General features: G+C 43.3%; 1 protein-coding gene across 4 annotated transcripts in view; it reads left to right on the top strand.

Moving 5' to 3' along the window:
• EIF2B3 (eukaryotic translation initiation factor 2B subunit gamma) overlaps positions 1 to 16,520 on the top strand; it is a 169,362-nt gene extending 152,842 nt beyond the window's left edge. For all 4 annotated transcript variants that reach the window (XM_057500155.1, XM_057500154.1, XM_057500156.1 and 1 more), the window contains 3 exons: positions 177 to 325; positions 11,550 to 11,653; positions 16,357 to 16,520. In XM_057500155.1, the coding sequence (XP_057356138.1) occupies positions 177 to 325; positions 11,550 to 11,653; positions 16,357 to 16,409 (306 nt within the window). In that variant the 3' untranslated portion in view covers positions 16,410 to 16,520. The remainder of the gene's footprint in view (positions 1 to 176; positions 326 to 11,549; positions 11,654 to 16,356) is intronic.
• The last annotated feature ends 6,028 nt before the right edge of the window (positions 16,521 to 22,548 follow it).

The raw sequence follows: 22,548 nt of genomic DNA, 5'->3' as shown, positions 1-22,548 counted from the left end.
AGTGAATGAGTATGTAAATTTGAATTACTATCAGAGATATTATGTAACCTTACAGCTCTGAGAAATACTGATAGTGATCCCTCATCATCCCATTAGACCCTAGCTCAAAGGATCTGAGGTACTGATTTGCAGTTGGTTGAGATGGATGGACACGGTTTTATATTTGCCTTTTGCAGATTGGAGTTGACAGCCTCATCGGGCCAGATACACAAGTTGGAGAAAAGTCATCCATTAAGCACTCAGTCATTGGTTCATCTTGTGTCATAAGAGATAGAGTGACTATCACCAATTGTCTTCTCATGAACTCAGTCACTGTGGAAGAAGGGTATGTTTCCCTGGTGCCCCTGAGAGGCTTTGGGGGCCAGTCTAGCCTGAGCTAGGGCTCATCTTGTGGAGAGAAAGAAAGGAAAAAAAGTGAAGAAAGGAATAGGGTGTAGGATCCTTGAGGCCTTAGATTTGGCTCCATAATGACATCGTTTCTGAAAGCATTTCCAATGGCCTTCTCACACTTAATGACAGTTGTGGTCCTGAGAGAAGCTGCCTTCTTTTGCTTTGATATCCTACTTGATGGGATGGTCACAGTAATGAGCCAGTAGCAGTACTGGAATGACACTGTACTAATGTTTAGAGTTCACCTTCGCCTATCTCAGTGTCCCAGAGCAGCCCTGAAGAAGGCAGAGGCCTAAGAGGGTGGACATACAGGTGACACACTTTTTTTGAGGTTGAGTTTCTCTGTTACAAGTTGTGGAAAATCTTTCCCTATTTGCGACACTTTAAAGTACCCTAAAAAGTTGATTTATGAACCGCCTGAACTTAGAGTAAAAATAACTGAATGTTTAATAAGATACTTCTTCCATGACCTCAGGTTTTTCCTTGTATATAATATGCAAGCATAGGTAGTAGAACAGAGGAAGGCTATTACCAAATCAATGGGTCTCAGACTTTTTAGAAAGGGAACTTTTTCTTAATGTAAATCTTATGCAGAAACTCAATACTGAAAACTTATAGAAGCACAGTTTTTGGGGTATGGGGGAGGATAGAGCTAAAGGTTAGTCTTTGTTCTTTAGGAAGAGTAACTGATGGAAGACAATAGACAGGACCTAGGGAGGAACTACTATAATAAAAAATAAATTAAAAAATAGGAAAATTGGAGACCGTAGGGATATTAGCCACTAAGATCTCTCTTCCCAAGCCCATTTCCTGACTTGACTCCCAGAACTGTGACAACCAGGCCTAAAGCCTTCAGTCAGGAGATTGGAAGAATCTTCTCTAGAGAGTCTGACCCATCCAAAAAGAAAAACCTGAATTTATTTATATCAGGGATTTTGAATGGCCCAGTCAAATCATTCCGTAGTGTAAATTATGGTGACAAATTTCATTCATGCCCTTAGAGCTCCAAATCAACTTTTTTAGAATCTTCTCTTAAATATGAAGAGATCAAAGATTACCAGACATCTAAAGAAAACCTCTATCTTGAAAGATCAACAAATCAAACAAATAGAAAACAGCAACTTAGAAGAAACAGAGACTCTGCAAGGAAAGAAAAATACTTTCAAACAGCCTATCATTTCAAAGAACAAAAAGGAATTCTAGGAAGTTAGAAATAAGATAACAAAAAATGAAAGCCTCAGTAAAAGAATTGGAAGATAAATTTGAAATTTCCAAGAAAGCAGAGCAAAAAGAGAAAAAGATGGAACATAGAAAAGATAAGAAAATGAGAAGACCCATCCAGAATGTCCAACATCTGAACAGGAGTTCTGTAAAAGGAGTTGAGAACTCAGAGGAGGGAATTATTTTAAAATTAATATAAGAAATGTCCCAGAAGTGAAAGAGTAAATTTACAGAATGAAAGGGCCTACTATGTGCCAGTCACATGGGTAAAAATAAACCCACATCCTTTTGAGATTTAGAGCACTGGAGACAAAGCATGCTGCAAACTTAGAGAAAATAACAGCTCACATGCGGCTGATCAAAAACCAGAGGGCTTTGGACTTACCACTAGCAACAGTGGAAACTGCAAGAGAATAGAACAATGCCTTCAAAATTATGAAGAAAAATTAATTTCAACCGAAAATTCTGTATGCAAGCAAAATGTTAATCAAGTATGACAATAGAATAAACACATTTTCAGGCATGAAAAGTGTCAAAAACTTTTTTAGAAGATGTGTTCCACCAAAATGAAGAGTAAATAAAAAAGAGAAGAAACAAGAGATCCAACTCAGGAAAAGGCAAAAAGAATCCTTAGGACAATAGTAAAGGCAGGCCCAAGAGTGACAGGGAAGCATGAAGCATAAAGGGTGCAGTTAGCCCAGAGTAGAACCTAGGAAAGACTTATTACGAAAGGTGAAACTGGTGAAATACCAGATACAAACATGTTGAAAGATTTCAACAACTGGCTAAAAGTTGGAGTTGAATTAGTAATAACATAAAACACTATCTAACAAAAACAAAACAACTATTAACTGTTTAAAAGACCAGAAAAGGCATCATGGTTTGCTGTATAGCTCAACTACAAAATAGAATTTACAGAGTCACAATAAACAATATTGATGAAAATTATGCTATAAGTATTTTAAAGAGGAAATAAGAAGGAAAAAAGAGAGCAGAGGGTGAAAGCGGAGTTAAATCTTCATCTCCCTTTGTGGAAAGTCTATCAATAATACCTAAAACTGAAAAATCAAGAACTAGTAATATAAGCATATTGTTACAGAGACACAAAAGTGAATACCAAAGTACTCAACCAAAAGAAGTCAGAGCTGTCTCTGGGAAGAGGGAAACAAGGAGGGGAAACCAGGGGCTGCTGTTTTTGTAATAAAAACTTCAGAATGATTTGCTTTAAACTGCATGCATGTGTAACTTTAATTACAAAAAAGTCAGAATTTTGTGGTGCACTCCTTCCAGTGGTATGCTGATAACTTGTTAACAACCAGCTCTCCAAATGAGATTTGTTATATTTGCCAACTTCTATGGTATAAATTCTCCCAGTATGGCCAGTAATATTAGTGAACACTGAGCTGGGAGGAGATGCCAACAATCAGCTCTTCCGAGTGGAACAAACTGGCTCCAGCACACCCCTGAGGGTAGAGACCTGTCTCAAGCATTTCACTCTTTCGTCAGACACTCAAGGACCCCACTCTGTACTGAAGACTGCTAGGCAACTGAAGACATGAAACTACCTAATATTCAATCTCTTCCCTCAAGGAACTCAAAGGCTATATGCAATTAGAAGTTACAATTGTGCTGTACTAGAAATCTGTATGGTCACAAAGTGCTAGAGTAGAAATGTGGTCATAAAGGAGACCACAAACGTGGTCACAAAGAAGGAAAGGGTCAGAAAAAACTTAATTAAGGAAATGACCCTGAGCAGAATTTTGAAAAATTAATAGATTGCCACCTGGGCTGGAGAGTGTTCTAGATACATCAAGAGCATGAAGTGTGGGAGAACATATCTTATTCCAGAAACATTTCCTCATTTTTATCTTAGTTCAGATTTTACCACTTAAGAAGAGGCTTCACCCGCCCTACCAGAAGTGATCTGTCCCAACATTCTCCATTACATCACCCTTGCTTTATTCCTTGTAGCATTATCACTGTCTGGGCTTTACCTTATTTACCAGTCTTTTACAAGTAAATGTTAGATTGAGAATGTAGGTACCTTATTTTTCTGTTTCACTATTATATCCTGAGGGCCTGCAGGAACTAAATAAATATTTGTTATATGAAAGAATGGTAAAACAATTCATAATGACCACAATATAGAATTCAAAGAGAAATGGACACAACAAGAGACAAGGTTGTATAGATGGACAAAGACCAAATCATGAACAATCCCCTAAGGAGTTTAATAGGTAATAGTAATGTAAGAGTTTAAAGCAAAGGAATAACATGATTAAATTCACATTTTATGAAGATCATTCTGGCTACAGTGTAGATGATCTGCAGAGGATAAACATGGGGGCATAAAGACTACTGAAATAATCCTAGTAAAATAGAAGAGGTCCTAAACTAAGGTAATAGCAGTGGAGATGGAGAGGAGAAATAATAAGTGATAAAAACTATAAAACATGGCAACTGCCTAGATATGTGAGGTGAGGTGAAAAAGAGAAATTAAGGAAACTCCCAGATTTCTTCAACAATAAAGTTTCTGGTGTGCTATTCACTAAGATAGAAATCATTAAAGGAGGAGCAAGATTTGTAGGGTGGAGGCTGGGAAATGTTGAGTCATTTGGGACAAGTTGAGTTCATGGCAACTGGCCTTGATGTGCAGGACTACAGCTTGAAGTATATATTTGGAGTGACAGGTACAGAGGTGGGGACTGAAGCCAGGAATAGACGAGAGCACCCAGGGAGAGTGTGTGGCATTAAAAGAAAGAAACCAAGACAAAACCTTGAGGAATGTCAGCAGTTCCTTAAAAATAAGGAATCTAGGGAGACTGATAAGGAATGAGCAAGGAAGGGATGAAAGGGGTAAGAGAGAGGACAGTTGGTAGGTAAAGCCCAGGTTTCTAGCTGGAGAAACGGGGTAGATGGTAGTGTACTCGCTGAGATGCAGGAGGGTGAGGGAGGAGCAGATAGGCCTGTGCAGGGCACATGAGGTTGGAAGGACCTGTAGGACTCCAAGTAGGAGGCACCTAAATATGTAAAACAGATACTAACAGAATTAAAGGGGGAAATAGACTGGAACTCATTCATTGTAGGAGACTTTAATACATACTCACATCAATAGATCAACCAGACAGAAAATAAATAAGGAAACAGAGGCACTGGACAGCACATTGGATCATACAGACTTAACAGATATCTACAGAACACTCTACCCAAAAGCAGCAGGATACACATTTTTCTCAAGAGTGCATGGAACATTCTCCAGAATAGATTACATGCTAGGCCACATAAATTCAAAAAGATTGAAATTGTATCAAGCAACTTCTAGAAACAAATTACACAAAGTACTCCAACTATGTGGAAAAATCTAGTAGCCAGTTTGTGATTAGAGGTTCAAAGAAGAGGTCAGACCCCGAGACCTCTTCCTGAATCACTGTGGTGTTCTCCCACTTATTTTCCTGTCTCCATTTTTCTTTCTTTTCCAAATGCACCCTTCCACCATTGCTTCTGTGGATCAGAGCACAAGCTTTGGAGTTGGACTGCCAGGCTGCATACTGGGTCTGCCACTTACTAGTCACTGAGGAAATTGGATTTTCCTGTTTGTGCTTGATTTTCTCACTAGAAAATGTGGTAAAAACTTAACTACCTCATAGTTTATTGGGAGTACTAAATGAGTTAATAGACATTCAGTGCTTCGGTTAATAGACTTGGAACAGTGCTTGGCACACAGTATGTTAGCTGTTACGTCATCATCGCCACTATTACCTTACCTGATTTCACAGCCAGCATTTTCTTCCTAAAGAATATCTCTCATCTACTTCTATTCTAGTCAAAAACTTTTGAAGACTCCCCATTACCTTAAGAATGTAAAGAATATTTAATATAAAATTTATATATGTTATATATAAAATAATAATTTAATATTATAACCTTAAGAATAAAGTTTACAATTCAAGGTTTCTCACGATCTAGCTCCAACACTGATTCCTGGTATATCAGAGTGAGGTGGGGCCTTGGAAGTCATCCAGGTCCCTGCTACACCATGGTCCATTCCAGATTCCTGTGTGAGACTGACAGACAACATTCCCTTCAAAACCAGAACTGCTCTGCCCTTTACCCAGTTTGATCACCTAGTTCCAAAATAGCTCATGTAACTTCCACTCTCTGTCACATATGGCCTCAGACTTTCCGGGGAAGATGGTGCCATAACTTTCCTGTTGGCTTTCATTAACAACTTCATCCCCGCCTCCTGTGGGTGGGCAGACAAAGGGGCAGCCCTCCAGCACCCCATTCAGTCCAGTGTTAGTGTCCTGAGCTGGCACACAGAGACTCGGCAAGGACACCAAGGCTCCCTACGAAACCCCAGCTTGCTTGTATGAGAGGTGTTCACAGAAAAGGCCAAGTATAATTCCCCAGAATCAACTGCTGTTTTAGACAAGATATAATCTTGGATGGTCTAATAATGTTTCCAGCTGGGGACCAGTAAAGATTTAGATGGTGGCAGCTGCTATTTTTCCAACTAAAAAAGTTAGGGAAAAGCTATAGGCAGTCCACATGGGGCCAGTGACTAGGAAGGTCATTTGAGCTTACCCAACCCTGCAGAAAATTAGCTCCTGGTGATGAGATCAGACATCCTGCATCCCGCCTGAACATTCTCCCATTATTTTTAGGTCACTTAGTTTTAATTAGTAAGTTTGGGAAAGGTAATTAATTACATTGCAGTCACGTGAGACTTGATTCTCCTGCTGCTATCACATCTGGACTGAGTAGCAGAATAGGAGCATGAATTTGTCCAGAAAGGAGTTTCTCATATTCCTGGTTTGCTTGTGTCTGCCAGCAGTGGTGAGCTGCCAGCTTGGACACCTGCCCAAGGTCCTCAGGGCTTAATGGGTGCTAATAGGACCACCTTGGGGAAGGTGGACCACCTAGGCGAGACTCTGCAGAGAAGGCTCCTGTCTTTCCCATTTTCTACCACTTCCAAGTTATATGACAGCTGATGCTCCGCAATCCAAAGTCTAGTGAAAACTTCATTGTCAAGGCTTCAGTGTCCACCCTGTGTTCTGTGGCTGGCCCTCTGGTCCCAGGTAATATCTCCTGCATTTGCTTCTAGTCCAAGGTGAATAGAGCTCACTTCTAGAAAAAAATCATGGAGTAAGTGCTTCACTCCTTGAAACTCAGCAAAATGAAAACAAAACCAGGAAAGGAACTTCTTTATAATAAAACTAGATAACAGCCACATACCCATACACAGACTAAGGAAGTTCTGCCAGACACAATGAAACTTAGATGACATCCAAAGAAAACACCAAGATTTGTCCAGCATAAGAAATAAGGGGCACGGGTGAACTGAAGGAGGAATGGCAAACCCCCTTTGCAAAATCTCAAGGCAGGTAGAGCTGAAAGGAAGAGCCATCGAGGCACATAGAAGGGGAAAAAAATCAGGCTGGTCTCAGACTTTTCTAAGACAACATTTAAGGCCAGAAGACAGTGAAATATTTAGGAAATGGGGAAAAACGATCATGACCCAAGAATTCTATAGCTAGCAAAGTTACGATTGAGATGATAAATCATCAGAAATACCTCGGGGCTCAGGAGATGTGTCACCCATGAATCCTCTGGAAAATTCTACTTGAAAGACATCATATAGTCAAGTAAGGAATGAAACAAAATGAGTAGGTTGAACATAAAAGTGAACTCCCTTAAACATAAAATTAAGTCTGTGGTAATAAGAGTAGCAAAAGAATACAGTTGTTAAAAGTTCTGTCCATGTTTCTTCAGTCCCACTCTTGAAAACACCAAATTATGAAATTCAGGAAGATCTTCTGCACTTACAGGGCTCCTTAGGGCTTTTAATTCATTTCCTACCTTTAAGCCATTTGCATTAAACTCATCCTCTGAGATGGAAAATATTACAGCTTAATTCCTTAAAGTTCTTGCATCTTTACTTTGATTCTCCCCAAACCTTTCTTTTTCTTAGCCTCTGCTTAGGGAATATAAGGACTTAGATTACTTAGGAGGGAGACATTTCTCACCACCAAACCTTTATATAGAAAAAAGAGAAGGAGGCACATAGAACTAAAAAGCAGAAATTTTTATCCTGCTCACTGGAGCAAAATAATTTTAATCTAAAGGACTTAAGAGTAAGAGTGACCAGAGACAGGAAGAAGGTAAGATATTTCTTCAAGTATTATGTCTTTCCATGAACTAACCTGCATAATCTGACAAAGATGCTGAAGGGGGAAAAAAGCAAGTTGCAAAAGGATGCATAGAAAATTATAGCATTTATATATAAAGTTTAGAACATGCAAAACAGTGTTGTACATTGTCAACTAATGTATGTAGTAAAAATGCTGAGGAATAGTAAACACCAGAATCAAATAGGGCCCTCTGGTGGGAGAAGAGAAATGTGATCAAAGAAAGGTGCACAGCCAATTGTATTGTTTGTTTCTTGAGCTGTTTGTTGGGTACACAGGTGTCTTTTATATTCTCTAGACTTCTTTTTTCTATGCCTGAAATATTTTGTTAAAAATAATACATGATTCTTCATCTAGAGGGACACCTGGACAAGGACCCCTTGGGCTAAAGTTAGGAGGCTCTGGCACTTGGGGAGATACAGGTGACTCAGCCATAATCCCTGGGCCAAAGCAGTGAGCTGGCCTAAAAGAGACCTTTAGTCACATGCCTAGAAAAACTATGTGTATCTCAGTTCCATACTCATTTCTCCCCCAAGTTAGTAAGTTTAGAAAGCCTACCAACTAGTCCTCAGAGGAGAACCTGTCTTCAGTTATTGAGAAGTTTCGTGGCCCTTTGCCAAATACTGCCCAGTCAGCAGCTGAAGCAGAAGAAGCTCCTGACACGGTGGAGAATCACTTTCCACTGTGTAGGCTTGAGCACATTGCTTAATCTCTGTGCACTTCTATTTTCTCTGTAAAAATGAGGACAAATACCACCATCTCCACAGATGTACTTAAAGGAGTAAGTTACGTAGTGAGTATGAAGTGCTTTGTGTAATGACTGAGATGTATTAGACATTAGAGTTATGTGAGTTCCCTTTCCTCCTGGAATAAACTGAAGACAATCCTAACTAAAGCCAGAGAGGAACAAGGATTTGGAGGCACTCTTGCCTCCCAGGGCAGGGTCTCTTCCTCATGGGGTACGCCATGACAGGGTATATGGCATGGAGTGCTTGACCAAGCAGTGATCTTACTGTAGATTTCTTTGTTTTTCTCAAGGCCCCCTTTCCACTGAAGCATTAGGATTTTCAAGATAATCTCCCAAGGCCTGTAGCTTTGCTTAAAAATTTGACCCCACCAAGGAGAAAGGAGGACCAAAAACCCCGTTAATCTTAGCCATCTCTGAACAGCTTCTCAGAGAACACTGTCAGGCATTAGCACAGCAGAGTCCTTAGTACCAAGCTGAGTTAAAAGTAGAATGCAGAATCTGTAGTTCTGGCACTGGGGCCAGTCATTCTCTTGAGCTATATAGGAAGTTAACTTCCCCTCCCACTTAAAGAACTGAGCAGAAAAGGCAAAGTCATTACTGTGGACTGGCAACCTGGAGAGGGTTTGTTTGGCAGAGTAGTATCGTCCTGGCCCTCTAACATGAGCAAACACACACTTCCAGTAAAATCCTTAATCTTGGAATGTCTTTCCGGACAGGGGGAAAGCGATATTGGCTAGAAATTTTTCCAGAGTATCTCTGCCTTGCTCCTGGAGGTGACTTGTGATTGAAGCAGTGATAATGGGGGACAATTAAAGAAACAAGTAGTAGAAAAGGGTTTCACACCAGCTCAGCATTTTGTCAGGTGTTCATCTCAAATAAAGCCTTCCACAGAGCTACTGACCAAGAGCCTCAGGAGAGGCCCAGCTTCCCATCTATCAACCCACTTTTCCCGGTCACATCTGCAGACTCTCCAGTGGTGGTTTATGTGTCTCAGAGGGAGTTACACACAAGCTAGGTGAAACAAGCAACATGGGAGGTTCCTGAAGACCTCAGTCAGACCTGCTAATCCTAAGGAGGACCTGGGCTATCCGCTGTGGTGGAAATCTGACCTCAGTCATTTCAGCCTCTTCTTTCCAGAAATGATTCCCACTTTATTCCAAATCCCAAAACAGCCATTTAGTAGTCTTGACTGCCAACTGTGTTTACCCGTTGCCTAGCTCCAGGGCATTCTCAGGCTCTTAAACTACTGAACAGAAAGCATTCCCCTATTCCCACCTCAGAAAAATAAATTAGACCTCTCAGTGACAAACTAGTAGTCAATTGTAAGCCTGCTCAATCCCAGGAGGCTCTGTATCTGAGGCGTCCTATACTTTCTGATTTTGGGGGGAATTTTCCCCAAGGAGAAAGAACCACCCTGACTGCGCACAGACAGCTTTGCCTAAGGCAGAGTGCAAGTCATAAAGTCCTAGAAGGTCTCTTAATGCCCATCCACTAAGTGTATCCTTATTTTGAGCCAAAAAACAGCAAACCAATACTGGATCTGCCCATCTCTAACCCACACCATATGTTCTACAGCTTTGGCCTTTGCTGCTTTCCAAAAAGCTTCAACCTTCTAGGAGAATAGAGATGAAAATGACTCTGAAATGCCATAAGTGCTAGAATTCCTTTTCTGCATTTTACTAACGTTTCGGCATTTGGGAAGAATCTTTTTAAAGGCCCGTTGCATTTGTAGTGTTGAAACTTGGGGTGTCCCTTCCCCACCCCCATGCTTTCTGGGTTGCTGGAGAATTTTTTTTCCTTGATGTTTTGCTTTTGTTTTGTTTAAATGGATGCTCACACCCTTCCTACCAACCTCCTCCTGCCCTCCAGCGGCCCACTTGTGACTCTAGGGTCCTGACTATCCCCTTGTCAGGGCAGAGCTCCTCCTTCCGGAGAGCCATCTGGCTCAGAAAAGCAACTTGGCAGTTCCAAGCTTCCTCTAGTCTTTTCTCCGCTTAATTTCTCTGTATGGCATTATGATTAAATGTATGGATTCTGGAGTCAGGCAGACCTGAATTTGAATCTGCCACTCAGCAGTTACGTGGTTTTGGGTAAATGATTTAAAGTCTCTAAGTCTGTTACCTCATCTGCATAATGTGGTTATTTTTACTGTGTCAAAGGTAAAAATGATACTCCCAAGAATCATGTAGGAAGCCTTTTTTTCTAATTAAATACATAAAGGCCCCCATCCGTGACCTACCAAAAAGATTGATGAGGTCCAAGACATTGATGTTGTTTTTGTTTGTTATTTTTTACAGTGCCCAGGTGATTCTTCTCATTAAATGGCTAGATTCATAAGTCACTCTTGTAATGTACATAGAGATATTTAGCACAGTACCTGGCATAGAGTAAGTATATAATAAATGCTAGTGAAGATTTTCAAAAGGACCATTCCTCTCACCTACCAGTCGTCAGGAGCCAGGAAGATGTTCTTTAAACACATTCAAGTCCTAAGAGCCAGCAGTGTTATTCTCGAGAGTGTGTGGCTATAGTATCTGGAGTAGTCTTTTATGTAGCATGGAACTAGTTTTTAAAATATTCTTTTATTTCTAAATGAGTATAGTTTTGATTAACCAGAGTATGTGGTGAAAGCTGTGGAGCACCCATTGTTTCCATAGCTTATCTCCTAGGGAGATTCAGGGGATCTAAGCCTTAAATGAAATTAGGCATATATTCCCAGATTAGGGGCAAGAGTGATAGGTCAGCCCAGAGATTAGTGCTGACTTCCACCCCCAGGCGAATGGAGGAGAGATTGGATAGAAACATACCTGAACTCTGGACTTCTCTAAAGCCAGGTCTTCCCTTGGCCCAGATGAGCCATTCTGTCTTTTAGTGATAACTAGAGGCATGTAGCCATTAACTGGACTGACCAGCTCTTCCGAGCCTATGGAGGAGCAAGAACCCCCAACCCATTGTGGTCATGAGAGCCATGGACACTCCCTAACTTGACTCCTGTGTTACAGAAGCAACATCCAAGGCAGCGTCATCTGCAACAATGCTGTGATCGAGAGGGGAGCAGACATCAAGGACTGTCTAATTGGAAGTGGCCAGAGGATCGAAGCCAAAGGTAAGCCAGAACCCAGATTACAGTCTCAGATGCCATTTTTTACCTATTGTGCTAGCGCAGGTAATGCTCAGTGCTGGTGAGGATTCGGGAACAAGCATACACTGCAGGTGAGAACATAAACTGATAAAACCATCTTTGGAGGGGGATTGACATCACTGTCAAATTTTTTAGCTTTGATTTAACAGTTCAATTTTTAGGAATTTATCTTATAGATAAGAGCATATATGTATACAGATAATGTATGCAGCCTTACTTTCAAAAAATAAAAATATAGCAAAAGGATCTAATGGCCCAGATGGACACTAATACTTTACAGTAGCTCTTGGGTATATACAGAGAGAAGGGCCAGTAATCCCCCAAAGGCTCTGAAACAGCTCTGGCTGGCTCCCTGACGTCCCTGAGCACCTCGTCTGAGCACCTCGTCTGATCTGGTAGTTAAGGGAGGTAGTCACATAGATTCCTGGCCTGAAGGAAAGTTAGCAGCGTCTTCAGAAGCTATACACTCAGCCATTCTCAGCCGCTGGGAGGAGGTGCTGTGAGCTGTACTATTAGCTCACCCTTCTCTGCAGCTGTGGGAAGAGCACTTGAGAGACGTGCAAACATCAGGGTTCCCTGCTGGAATGGGCGAATTTGAATGGTCCATAATCTGGCTGAATGTTTTTAACCAAAAATAGATAAAGCTCAAGATCAGTAAGAATGGCTAATTCCTTTTGAGATTATTCCTAAACCTAAAATAGGGGAGCTGCTGAAGGAATTAACCCCACCAACTCTGAAGTAGTGGAAGCCACATCATTTTTCTTCCCCCCATAAACAGAGGTCTTCTTCAGTTTTCTCCTTCCCTTTTTTAAAGTGAATATTTCCCTTTTGAGCTTTAGAATCAAATAGACCTGGCTTCAGATCTCAGCTGTCCTGGATGTACACCAGGTTAAGTTTTTAATCTCTATGTCTCAGACTTTTGAAACTAGAAAAACTGAGACAATAATCCTATGTTGAAGGATTGTTGTGAGAATTAAAGATGATGAAATGTTAGGAGGAGTACACACACTCCTGGAGCATACCAGGGGACCTGGAGCTCCACACGCACACCATGCTGTTGTGCCTCTCCCCGCCTCCGCACATGCCCGCGCTCTCTGGGATGCCTCTCTTTAAGACTCTTAAAGTGACTCCATAGCACCTTACTACACTGATGGACAGTGACTGCAGTGGGGTGGAGGGGGGCACTTGATAATACGGGTGAATGTAGTAGCCACAATGTTGCTCATGTGAAACCTTCATAAGATTGTATATCAATGATACCTTACTTAAAAAAAAACTCTTAAAGTATTTTCTCTATAGAACCTTTTCTGACTCTTCCCATGATTCCTCACAGCCATATTAAACATTCCTTCTTCCTCTGTACCCCTGAACTTCATCAACACCTTTATTAAAGTATATTCACAAGTTGTGGTAGTTACCTGTGAATCTGCCTTCCCTACTACACTGATTCTCAAGGATTGCCGTATTCCAGTATGTTTTTCTTTTTTTTGGTGGCAGGAGGAATGGTTGCAGGCTGAGTGAATTAATTTTGGACCCATAAAGTATATTTGGGGGGATTTCAGGGCAAAAACTTAGGGTTCCAAGAAAGTATGTGTGAAATGGTTGTAATTATCATGAGATGGCCAGTCACATATTACTAGTACTTTTCTTTGAGGCTAAGCCCATATGGAGAAAGCAAATTTCTAGATAGCAGGACAACACTCGAGACCTGTTACTGTGGATGACCCAGACAAACAGGTCCTCACCAGCAGAGGCTCAGTAGATAGCAAAGTCCCTGGACAGTCTTCGCATTGGGGGGTTTCAGGACTAAAACTTACCCTCCAAAGTAATGCTGTCACCTCTCCAAATTCCAGGCGTTCACATCCCACTGAGCTGCCACATGCACAGAAGTCTTCCTCCCCGGAAATGTGACTTATGATCCAGAGTAGGCCTCTGCCCTCTGCTAGCACTACTTTTTGTTAGAAAAAGCCATTTTCTAACAAAATTCTGGCTTTCCTTACCCCACCCCAGCATGCTCAGTTAATGAGATTATCTCTGGCAGAAATCCTGGCAGCTAGTTCGACCTCCTGCTTAAACCAGTAGAAAGCCACAGCCAACCAAGTCAAAACGTGGGAGACTCTAATTGAGCACTTCATCTGTTTCTTCTTAGTGTCAGTGGGAGAACTTATATCTCTTCCCTATGACCACAGTGTTCAGCCCTTTGGCCATGAAAGTAGACCTGATGGGCATATAGGTCAAGTCCTGGCTACCAAAAATCCTCCCCAGCTTCCCTCTGCCAAGAATGCCTTTCTTCCATGGCCTCTTACCCTATGTAACTTGTCGTTCCCTTCTGTCCCGTTGGCTTTTCCCCAACTTACCATTATCCCTGTACTCTTACCTTCAGGATCTTTCCCAACCTGATTCCAGCCCAAAACTTTTCCAGTGTGTACCTCCTTCCAACCCTGGCCAAACAGAACTAGTACAGCTATTGCTCCCCTTCAGGTATCCTCCCCTCACTGAATCTCTATGGAAATACATCTACTCACAAAATGCCAGATAGGTTCTCTCCCCTGAATGCCAGTGATCAAGTCTTCTCCCACCCTCAGGCCAAGAGCAGACCAGAAGGCAGAGGGGAAAGTAGGGAGGGCAAGCCGGCGAAGTCTCACGGATTTATTTTGGAACCTAGTAGAGCAGAAGAAGGCATTGTCTGCCCCAGCCAGTCTCCCCACAGAGCATCAGAACAGCTGAGTGCCCATGGATGAAGGGAGGGCAGATGTCAGAGTTGAGATATGAGATGATGAGAATGACTCATGGTTGTAGAGAGGTAAAGGGTAAAGGAGCTTTTGGGGGCATCCTGGGAAGCTAGCCAGAGAAGCATTTCTTTGTCTTTCCTGGTCAGTCCCACCACAAGCGAGGATCATGACTGACAGTCACATGCCAGGACCAGCCCCATCTCTAGGGAGTTTAGCAGCCGAGGACTGGGCCTCCTTCCCTTTCCTCTCACTGAGGGAAGCAGGTGCTACAAAGCATAAAAAGGAGCACCTCCTAGGGCAGGTACACACAGGCCAGCCCCAGCCCCACTCTGTACCTTCTGTTTTATATTTATCAAAGCACCATGCTAGACTCTTTACATCAGTTATCTTATTGAATTCCCATAATTTTGTGAGGAAACTAAATCCCAAATCAAAATCAAATTAGAATTCATGTATTTCTGATCAGAAGCTCTTTCCTTCCTTGCATTGTCCCCTTTTCGTCTTTCCTTTCCTGTCCACTTCTTCTCACATGAGATTCCCTCTGTCCATAATAGTGCTGTAATGGCAAACTTTGTGAAAAACCTAGACTTAGTTTTGTCTTTCTACTGGAGAAAGTTAGACAAATAGGCCTGAGGATGCTCTGGATCCCCAAGCACTCTTGCTGTAATGCACTAGATGTGTCAATTATATTCTCTTTGACAAGGAGATTGGAGGCCTTTTCTTCTATACATGTGCCTTTTCTTACATCTGTGCTTTCACATAACCCCAAACGACACACACATTCAACAGTTACTGCCTAGAAGATGAATAAGATATGCCCTCTCTTTCTTTTTCTAAACATCTTGGACAACTTGAACTTATTCATCAGTGAGCCATCCAACCCCTTGGCTTCACAATTCCTTGACCTTCTCTATTCTACCAACTTTTACCTACTTTCAAATTTAGCTCTCCACTTATGTAACCATATCCTAACCTTGTCATTACTCAAAACCTCTGAAATATTTCATGTGTCAGTAGCTGTGCTAGACACTGGGGTATGATTATAAAATACACTGCCTCTTTCCTTAAGATTCTCACAGTGAAGTAGAGACTCCTATAATGCTGTAGAGACTGAGATATGTGTTAGGTAGAGTGTTTTTCACAAAGCAGGAAATAGTTCAGAAGGGAAAGCATCATACATGAAGGTGCTTTATTAGGGTATTTAGGATAAGAGGCCATGGAAGAAAGGTGCTCTTGGCAGAGGGAATAGCCTGTGCTGAGGTCTAGAGCTATAAAATAGTGTGGCTTGTGGGTGTAAGTGGAGAATGGTGGAAGAGGAAGCTGGAGAAGTAGGCAGGAGTCAGGTCATGGAGGACCTTATGGGTTTGGACTTGACAAAAATAATAATGGCCACTATTTATCAAGTACGCAATGATGCTTTAACTCACTGAGTCCTCACAATAACCCTACACAGTAGGTGGTGTTATTTCCATATTCCGTATGACATGTCTCCCTCCCTCCTTTGGATATCTCCATTTAACCAGCTAGTCTCATCTCTCTTTTCCCACATTCCCTACCCTCTGGCCACACTGTCGTATTTCATGTTCCCCTTTCTGACATCTTTATGTCTTTGCTCATGTTGTTCTAACACCTGGAATGCCTTCCCTTTGATACACTGCCTGAAAAAACTCTTCATTCATTAAGACCCAACTCCAGTTCCCCTCTTATGTGAGGTCTCCTGAAAGCCAGAGGTACAGAGTCAGGTCCCTCCTCCGGTGTGGGAAGATGCTGTCTCTCCTGTATTCTTTCGGCAAGTTGTATTCCTAAGAACTTCTTAAGACCAGAGCAATATAAGGGAGGAATAAATGTTTGTGAACACGGAATTAGAGGTAACTGGGCTTGAAACGACATCTTTTACTGCCAGTTCTCAAACAACCTTTTCCTTTTCTTTTGTAGCCAAACGAGTAAATGAGGTGATCGTGGGGAATGACCAGCTCATGGAGATCTGAGTTCTGCGCAAGTCAGACTCCTTCCTCTTGGCCTCCACAGCCGCAGATGTTGGCTGACCCACCTGTTTGACTCTGTATTTATTTCCCAATAAAGAATGGCACCCAAAGGCATGCTGGAGACTTGTGGAGTAGTTGCAAGCTCCACACAGGTGGGCTTCAGGGATACACAGTGTGTGATATGGGTCATATGGTGAAGACCATCTAGAGCCAGTGTGAAGAAGAGGATAGGACCCAATGGCCCAGCTCCTGTGTACCGAGGTTATCAGGCAGGAAGGCAGCTGTAAAGCCTAGTCCAAAAAGCATCTCGCACCTGGAAAGACATGGGAATACTTCAGTCCCTAACCTTAATCAGGCTTTCCCGCCCCACTGGCCTCCCTAATGGCAGTGCCACATCTGCACATGTTCCCTCTGTAGCTGCCAATTTGGGCAGCCTGGCCTCTGAGCCTCAACCCAGGACTTGCCACATGATACCCAGCCCCTGCCCCCACCCCACCCTTAGCCTCACCCTCTCACCCGTCTCCCGACCCTCCCAGTTTCCAGCCTGTCTCTCCAGGTCAAGTACTGTCCCTTGGAGACTGAAAGCAAGCAGGAGGCAGCCCCAACCTAGCTCACAAACCTATCCCCACAGGTTTTAGTGGAAGCAAGAGCAATAAAAGAAAGCCACGATCTGTGTGGCCAGACCCCTTACCTCACCTCAGTGAGGTCTGTGCAAGCTGGTGAGGAGGAGCCAGGCCCCTAAATCAAGTCTGAATGCCTCCTGACTCTTCTCCAGCTGAACTCTTTTATATCCTAATTATACAGACTCTCCTGCTTTAGATAATTAAGACATGAGATTTCCATACTCACAGCCCTTCTGAAGTCCCATCCACCTTCCCTTCACCACCCCCACTCCCAAATACAGGTACACTCTGCTCTTGCCTCTCCCCGCACTGCTTTTACAACCTGCAGGTGTTTGGTGGAAGATAAAAGTGGTTCCTGGGGTGAGATTTTACCTCCTAGAATTATCAAAGTAAAGGTTTCTCTTGATGTGCTCACTGTGGGTGGCAGTAATTATGAAGAATGATTTTAAGTACTGGTTTCTATATTGCTTCAAAAATCTGAAGTCTCTCAAGTTCATTTGAGTCATTTTGCCTGAGTGTCAGCGTTGTTCTCATTGAAAGACTAGATGTGTGTGCATTCCTACCCTGGGGGATCTCAAACTCCACTTCCTCCCACTGTCAGGACAAGGTTGCTGAATGTGTGCCCTAATCAGACAGGAGCTGAAATGGCCTAGCAGAAGTGGTTGAAACTGACAGGACTGCAAGGGAGGAGGGAATCAAGAGCAGTGGTGATGCCCAAGATGGTCTCCCTTTGGGAAAGATTCAACTGTGGGGTCCAGATGATGCTGGAGACTGTCCTGTCCTGGAAGGAAGAAGATCTGTCTCTGGACCTGCTTTGGCCAAATCACTGCCTCCCCTCTGTCCCTCTGTTTCCCCATCTGCAAAATGGGCAAGTTGGACTGGGTGACTGTTAAAGGCCCTTCCTATTCTCAGGTTTTGTCCCCTCTCTCAGAGCTTTCTGACCCTTGGGGTTTGGGCAGCCCAAGAGTCCAGAAGACTGCTCTTTGGCCACAGAAAGGGGATGAAGCTGGGTCAGTTTAGAGGGAGGGTGAGGTGGAGGAGGAGAAGGGATTGATTCAGTGTCCCAGAGCGTTCCCATATCCCCTTCTGATCTTCCCCACTGAGCCCTGGGAACCCCGGACAGCAAGGTAGAGGAAAAACCTCTTCTCTGCCCTCCCTTGCATAAGCCCATGAGTAGTGCCTGCCTCAGGGAAAAGAGGGAGCTGGAGGAAATAAATGAGGCAAAGCTTCCCCAGGGGAAGGCCTTTCTGAGTTTGAGTCCCAGCTGGGGGCAGCCCCCAGCTCAGGACACCGCCACTATCATCTCCCAGCAACTCCAGGACTGGCTGGGTGCCCCAGATGGTTTGATTTCTCTTCTCTTTGCTCTTTCTCTCAGCCAGAAGACAGGGACCATGTTTGTTTCCTTTTGGCAGCAGCTGTAGAGGGTTTGAGTATGTCTGGAATACAGTGAGCAACTGAACATCCGCTAGCCAGCCACCTCTCCAGGGGACAGCAGCCAGAAGAGCCAGACCTGCCCTGCCTCCTCCAGTGATGCTCCGTGAAGGAGGTGGAGGAGAGGATGATGGGGCCTTCAGTGTCAAACCGGGGGCAGGGGGGACTCCAGGGAGTGGCCGAGGAATGGGGTTCTGGGAGCTTTCGGTGCCTACTAATCCAGGAACACCTCCCCACTACCTGCTGGCAAGAGCTCCCTGAGCCTGGAAGGGACTGACTGCCAAGATTGCCTTCCAAGCTTTTCCCCCGAAGGCCAGAGGCTAAACTTCTTCGCAGTCCTTCGCCACATTACTCTTCCTATCCCGCTTCCAGCCGCAGTGAAAGAGTGGGGAATGGTCTTAAGCTGGAGCCCCAAGAGCAGTCTGGGAGCCTGCAAAACCTAGTTTAGAGCTGTTTCTATTTCCAGAGAATTGCAGTCTACTTTCTTCACCCTCAGTCGTCCCTACCCCTACTTTGTAAGCCAATTTCTAAATAGTTAAATGTGCCTGAGTTGTGGAGAGAAGGGTGTGGGAAGGCCCACCCAGACAGAAGATCTAGAAAGCTCAGCTGATTTTGCTGACAGGGAGGGAAAGAGGCTGGGCAGGAGAACATTCTACTGGAGGCCAAGATGACCTGTCCTCGACCTGAGCTGTCTGCCTCCACCCAGAAGGATTGCATCAGGGGCTTCTGCCATGAATAGATGGGGAAATTCTGCTTTGATTCTTAGCTTCTCTCCTTCCCCTACCCACAAGGTAAAAGGCCATGATGTAGCCTCTGGCACTGGAGACTTGACAGGTGCTTTTGGCTTAAAGTTGCCTACAGGGAAAGGGTGTACACTCCCAGGCCAGCTCGGCCCCCAGCGTAATGGGGGAGGGAGTGCTGCCAGGGCTCCTGCTTCCCTCCTCCACATCTCAGAGTCACTGACTCTGCCCTACCCAGGTAACAGAAGCCAGCCCAAAGCGTGGTGAGTCAGAAGTTTGGGGGAATGCCCAGGAAAGACCTGCTCTGGCTCTTCCCACATGGACTCTACCCTATAGCCAGACTGGTCACGTTCCCCAACACCGTGTGTGTGTGTTTCACCTTGTTTTTTCTGGCACTGTTCCTCAGCCACAGGTATTATCTCATTTAATCCTTATGTAAATGTCAGAGAGTATGTGACCCGCTCAAGAGCTCATAACCAGTAAATGAAAGAGCCAGACCTTGAAACACATCTCCTTTTAATTCTGTCATCTTCCTACCTCTCCCATTCAATTCCTCTCATTTCTGGAAACCTCCCTGAGTATTCCAGCTCACGGTGGTTTCCCCAGTGGTCTCTGTGTTCCTCCTCAGGCCATGAACGTCTAAAAAGCACGGACCCCTACATATACAATGGAATATTATGCAGCCATAAAAATGATATCCTGCCACCTGCAACAACATGGACGAACCTAGAGAATATTATGCTAAGTGAATTAAGTCAGAGACAGACAAATACCATAGGATTACACTTAAATGTGGAATCTAAAAATCAAAATGAACAAAGAAACAGAATAGACTCAAACACAGAACAGACTGGTGGTTGCTATAGGGGAGGGGCATGGGGGGATGAGCAAAATAGGTGAAAGGGATAAAGCAGTACAAACTTCCAATTATAAAATAAATTAATCACAGGGATAAAAGTACAGCATAAAGAATATAGTCAATATCAAGTAGTGATTCTACAGCATCTTACTACGTTGATGGACAGTGACTGTAATGGGGTTTGTAGGGGGGACTTGGTGAAGGGGGAAGCCTAGTAAACATGAAGTTCTTCATGTAATTGTAGATGAATGATACCAAAAGAAAAAAAAAACTGGTTCCTGAAAAAAACAAAAACAAACAAAAAAAGAATATAGTCAATATAATTTCTTTGTATAGTAACTACATTTATCATGGTGAGCATTTGTAATGTATATAATTGTCATATCACTGTTGTACACCTGAAACCAATATAATATTGTATATCAACTATTTCAATTAAAAAAGAATAAATAAAAAGCAGGTACCCTGTAACTACAGAACATAGCAAAGGGGTTGACACATAAGAGACCCTAAGGGGTGTTTGTCTTATTAATCAGTAATTAGGTTTACTACTTGGTGATGATGAGTTTTAGATTGCTTTTTCTCTTTTGTTATTCTTTGGAGAACTCTGGTTTGGCCCCAAAACACACACCCAGGTCCAGTGAACCAAGCTGTTCAACAGCAAGCAGGCTGCCTACAGAGACAAAAGAGGAGCTTCTACTTCCCTTCCTGTTCCCTGGGGTCTGTGGCTTTAGCTCACCCTGGCTGAGCTCAGCTGTACTCCGGAAATCATTTTTTGGGGGTGAAAAAAGGTCATTTTGGAGCTCAGAACAGCCAGAGGGCACTAGGCCCTGGGTTGCAATGCTTGGAACTACAGACCCATTTCTTCCACCCTGGTCTTTGGATACAAAGCAAGACATTTTCTCAGCAGGCAGGCCCCTGCCCAGAAGCACCCACAGAAATGCTGGACTTCACCACAGTTGTGAGCAAGTGGGCCTGGTGGAAGCAGAGTTCCAAGGCCCAGGCAAACAGCAAATATATTTTTCCATGAAAGTCTTGTAGAGTCTGGTAAGAAGGAAGGACATCTCAAGAGCTACTTATAGCAAAGCCTTTCTTGGGGTCCTGATGGCACCCAGCCATATCCATCTTTAGCTGTGCCCAAGAGTAATCTAGGGGCCCAGAGAGCCTAGCCTAGTTTAGAGGCTGTTTCTGTCTCTAGACTTGGCCAACAGCAGCATCCATGTATTAGTTCCTCCACAGGCATTTTGCTAGATGAATGGACCAGTGGAAGTGGCGAACCTGTTAGGTGTTCACGCTTTTAGCCTAAAGCTGCCCTGTACCCCAAGACTGAGGTTCTGGAGATGATATTAATTGATCCAGATTTTCAAAAAGCAGTTTGGTGATGTGTAACAAGAGCTCTAAAAATGTTCATATTTTTGACCCAGCACCCCCACTTCTGGTAATCTGTCCTAAGGACATTCTCCAAATGATTGATACAGAGACTGTAGTAACATTAAATGTTTATGATGTAATGATGATAAACAAATTTAGAAGAACTGACCAAGAAATTGACTGGAGGTAATAGTAGTTGCATTATAGTAATGAACTTACTGGAGATTCTTTTTTTCTTTCCCAAACTTTACATGTTAGAATATTGACTTGATCCTCTTCTGCCACTCAGACCTGGCAGGAACAGCATACTCAGATGGGATGCTTTAATAAAGGGACTATTCTGTTTCTAGTACTTTCCACCCTATTTTCTGCAATGCTCAATGACTCAACAATTGTTGAACACTTACTTACTGTCTAGTGAGGGAGGCAGACATAAGTCCCAGGAAGAGCACTTTGCCGCAGATCCCACAGCCCAGGGAGAAGGGGAGGCCCTGGATGCAAGCAGAACACCAGGGTGGAGCCCTCAGGCTCCCAGCTAGGATAGATATGGAAAGAGAGGGGTCAGCCAGGCATTACTGTAACAATGCATGAAATCTTTCCTTATGTACACAAATTGAAATCCTTATGTCAATGCATAAGTATATGTATTGTGTCATAGATGCAATAGTAAGAACATTGAGAGTTCTAAGGAGCACAAAGAAAGAAGCAAGTACCTTTCAGAAGGGAGGCGTGAATCAAGGAAGACTTCAAAGAATGCTGGATTTATGTTCAGTTTTGAAGGTTGATTGCCAAGACAAAAGAGCCACAACAGGTGCAAAGGCAGAAATGCGAGAAGTAACTTGGCACGTTTAGGAAATTACATGTGGGTCATCAGGACTGGAAGGAACATGGGTGAGTGTGAAGGAGCCGTGGGAGAGAGCTTTGGCTCAATCACGCAGAGCCCTGTGCTCCAGTTGGGCTTTGTGTTTTGGAATTCTTATCAGGTTTGCCTTTTTGAGAGATGATTCTGGCCTCAAAAGAGAGAATGGACTGAAGGGAGCAAGAATGGGAAACAGGAAAGAGTGAAAAGAAGCCTGTAGGTCTTGGGCGGGTCGGCCAGCAGTTACCCTTCCTCGGCA

This window comes from Manis pentadactyla, chromosome 4 (genome assembly GCF_030020395.1).
Source record: "Manis pentadactyla isolate mManPen7 chromosome 4, mManPen7.hap1, whole genome shotgun sequence".
Taxonomy (NCBI): Eukaryota; Metazoa; Chordata; class Mammalia; order Pholidota; family Manidae; genus Manis; species Manis pentadactyla.
The sequence above is the reverse complement of the archived record's forward strand: the minus strand, read 5'-3'. Positions and strand labels throughout refer to the sequence as shown.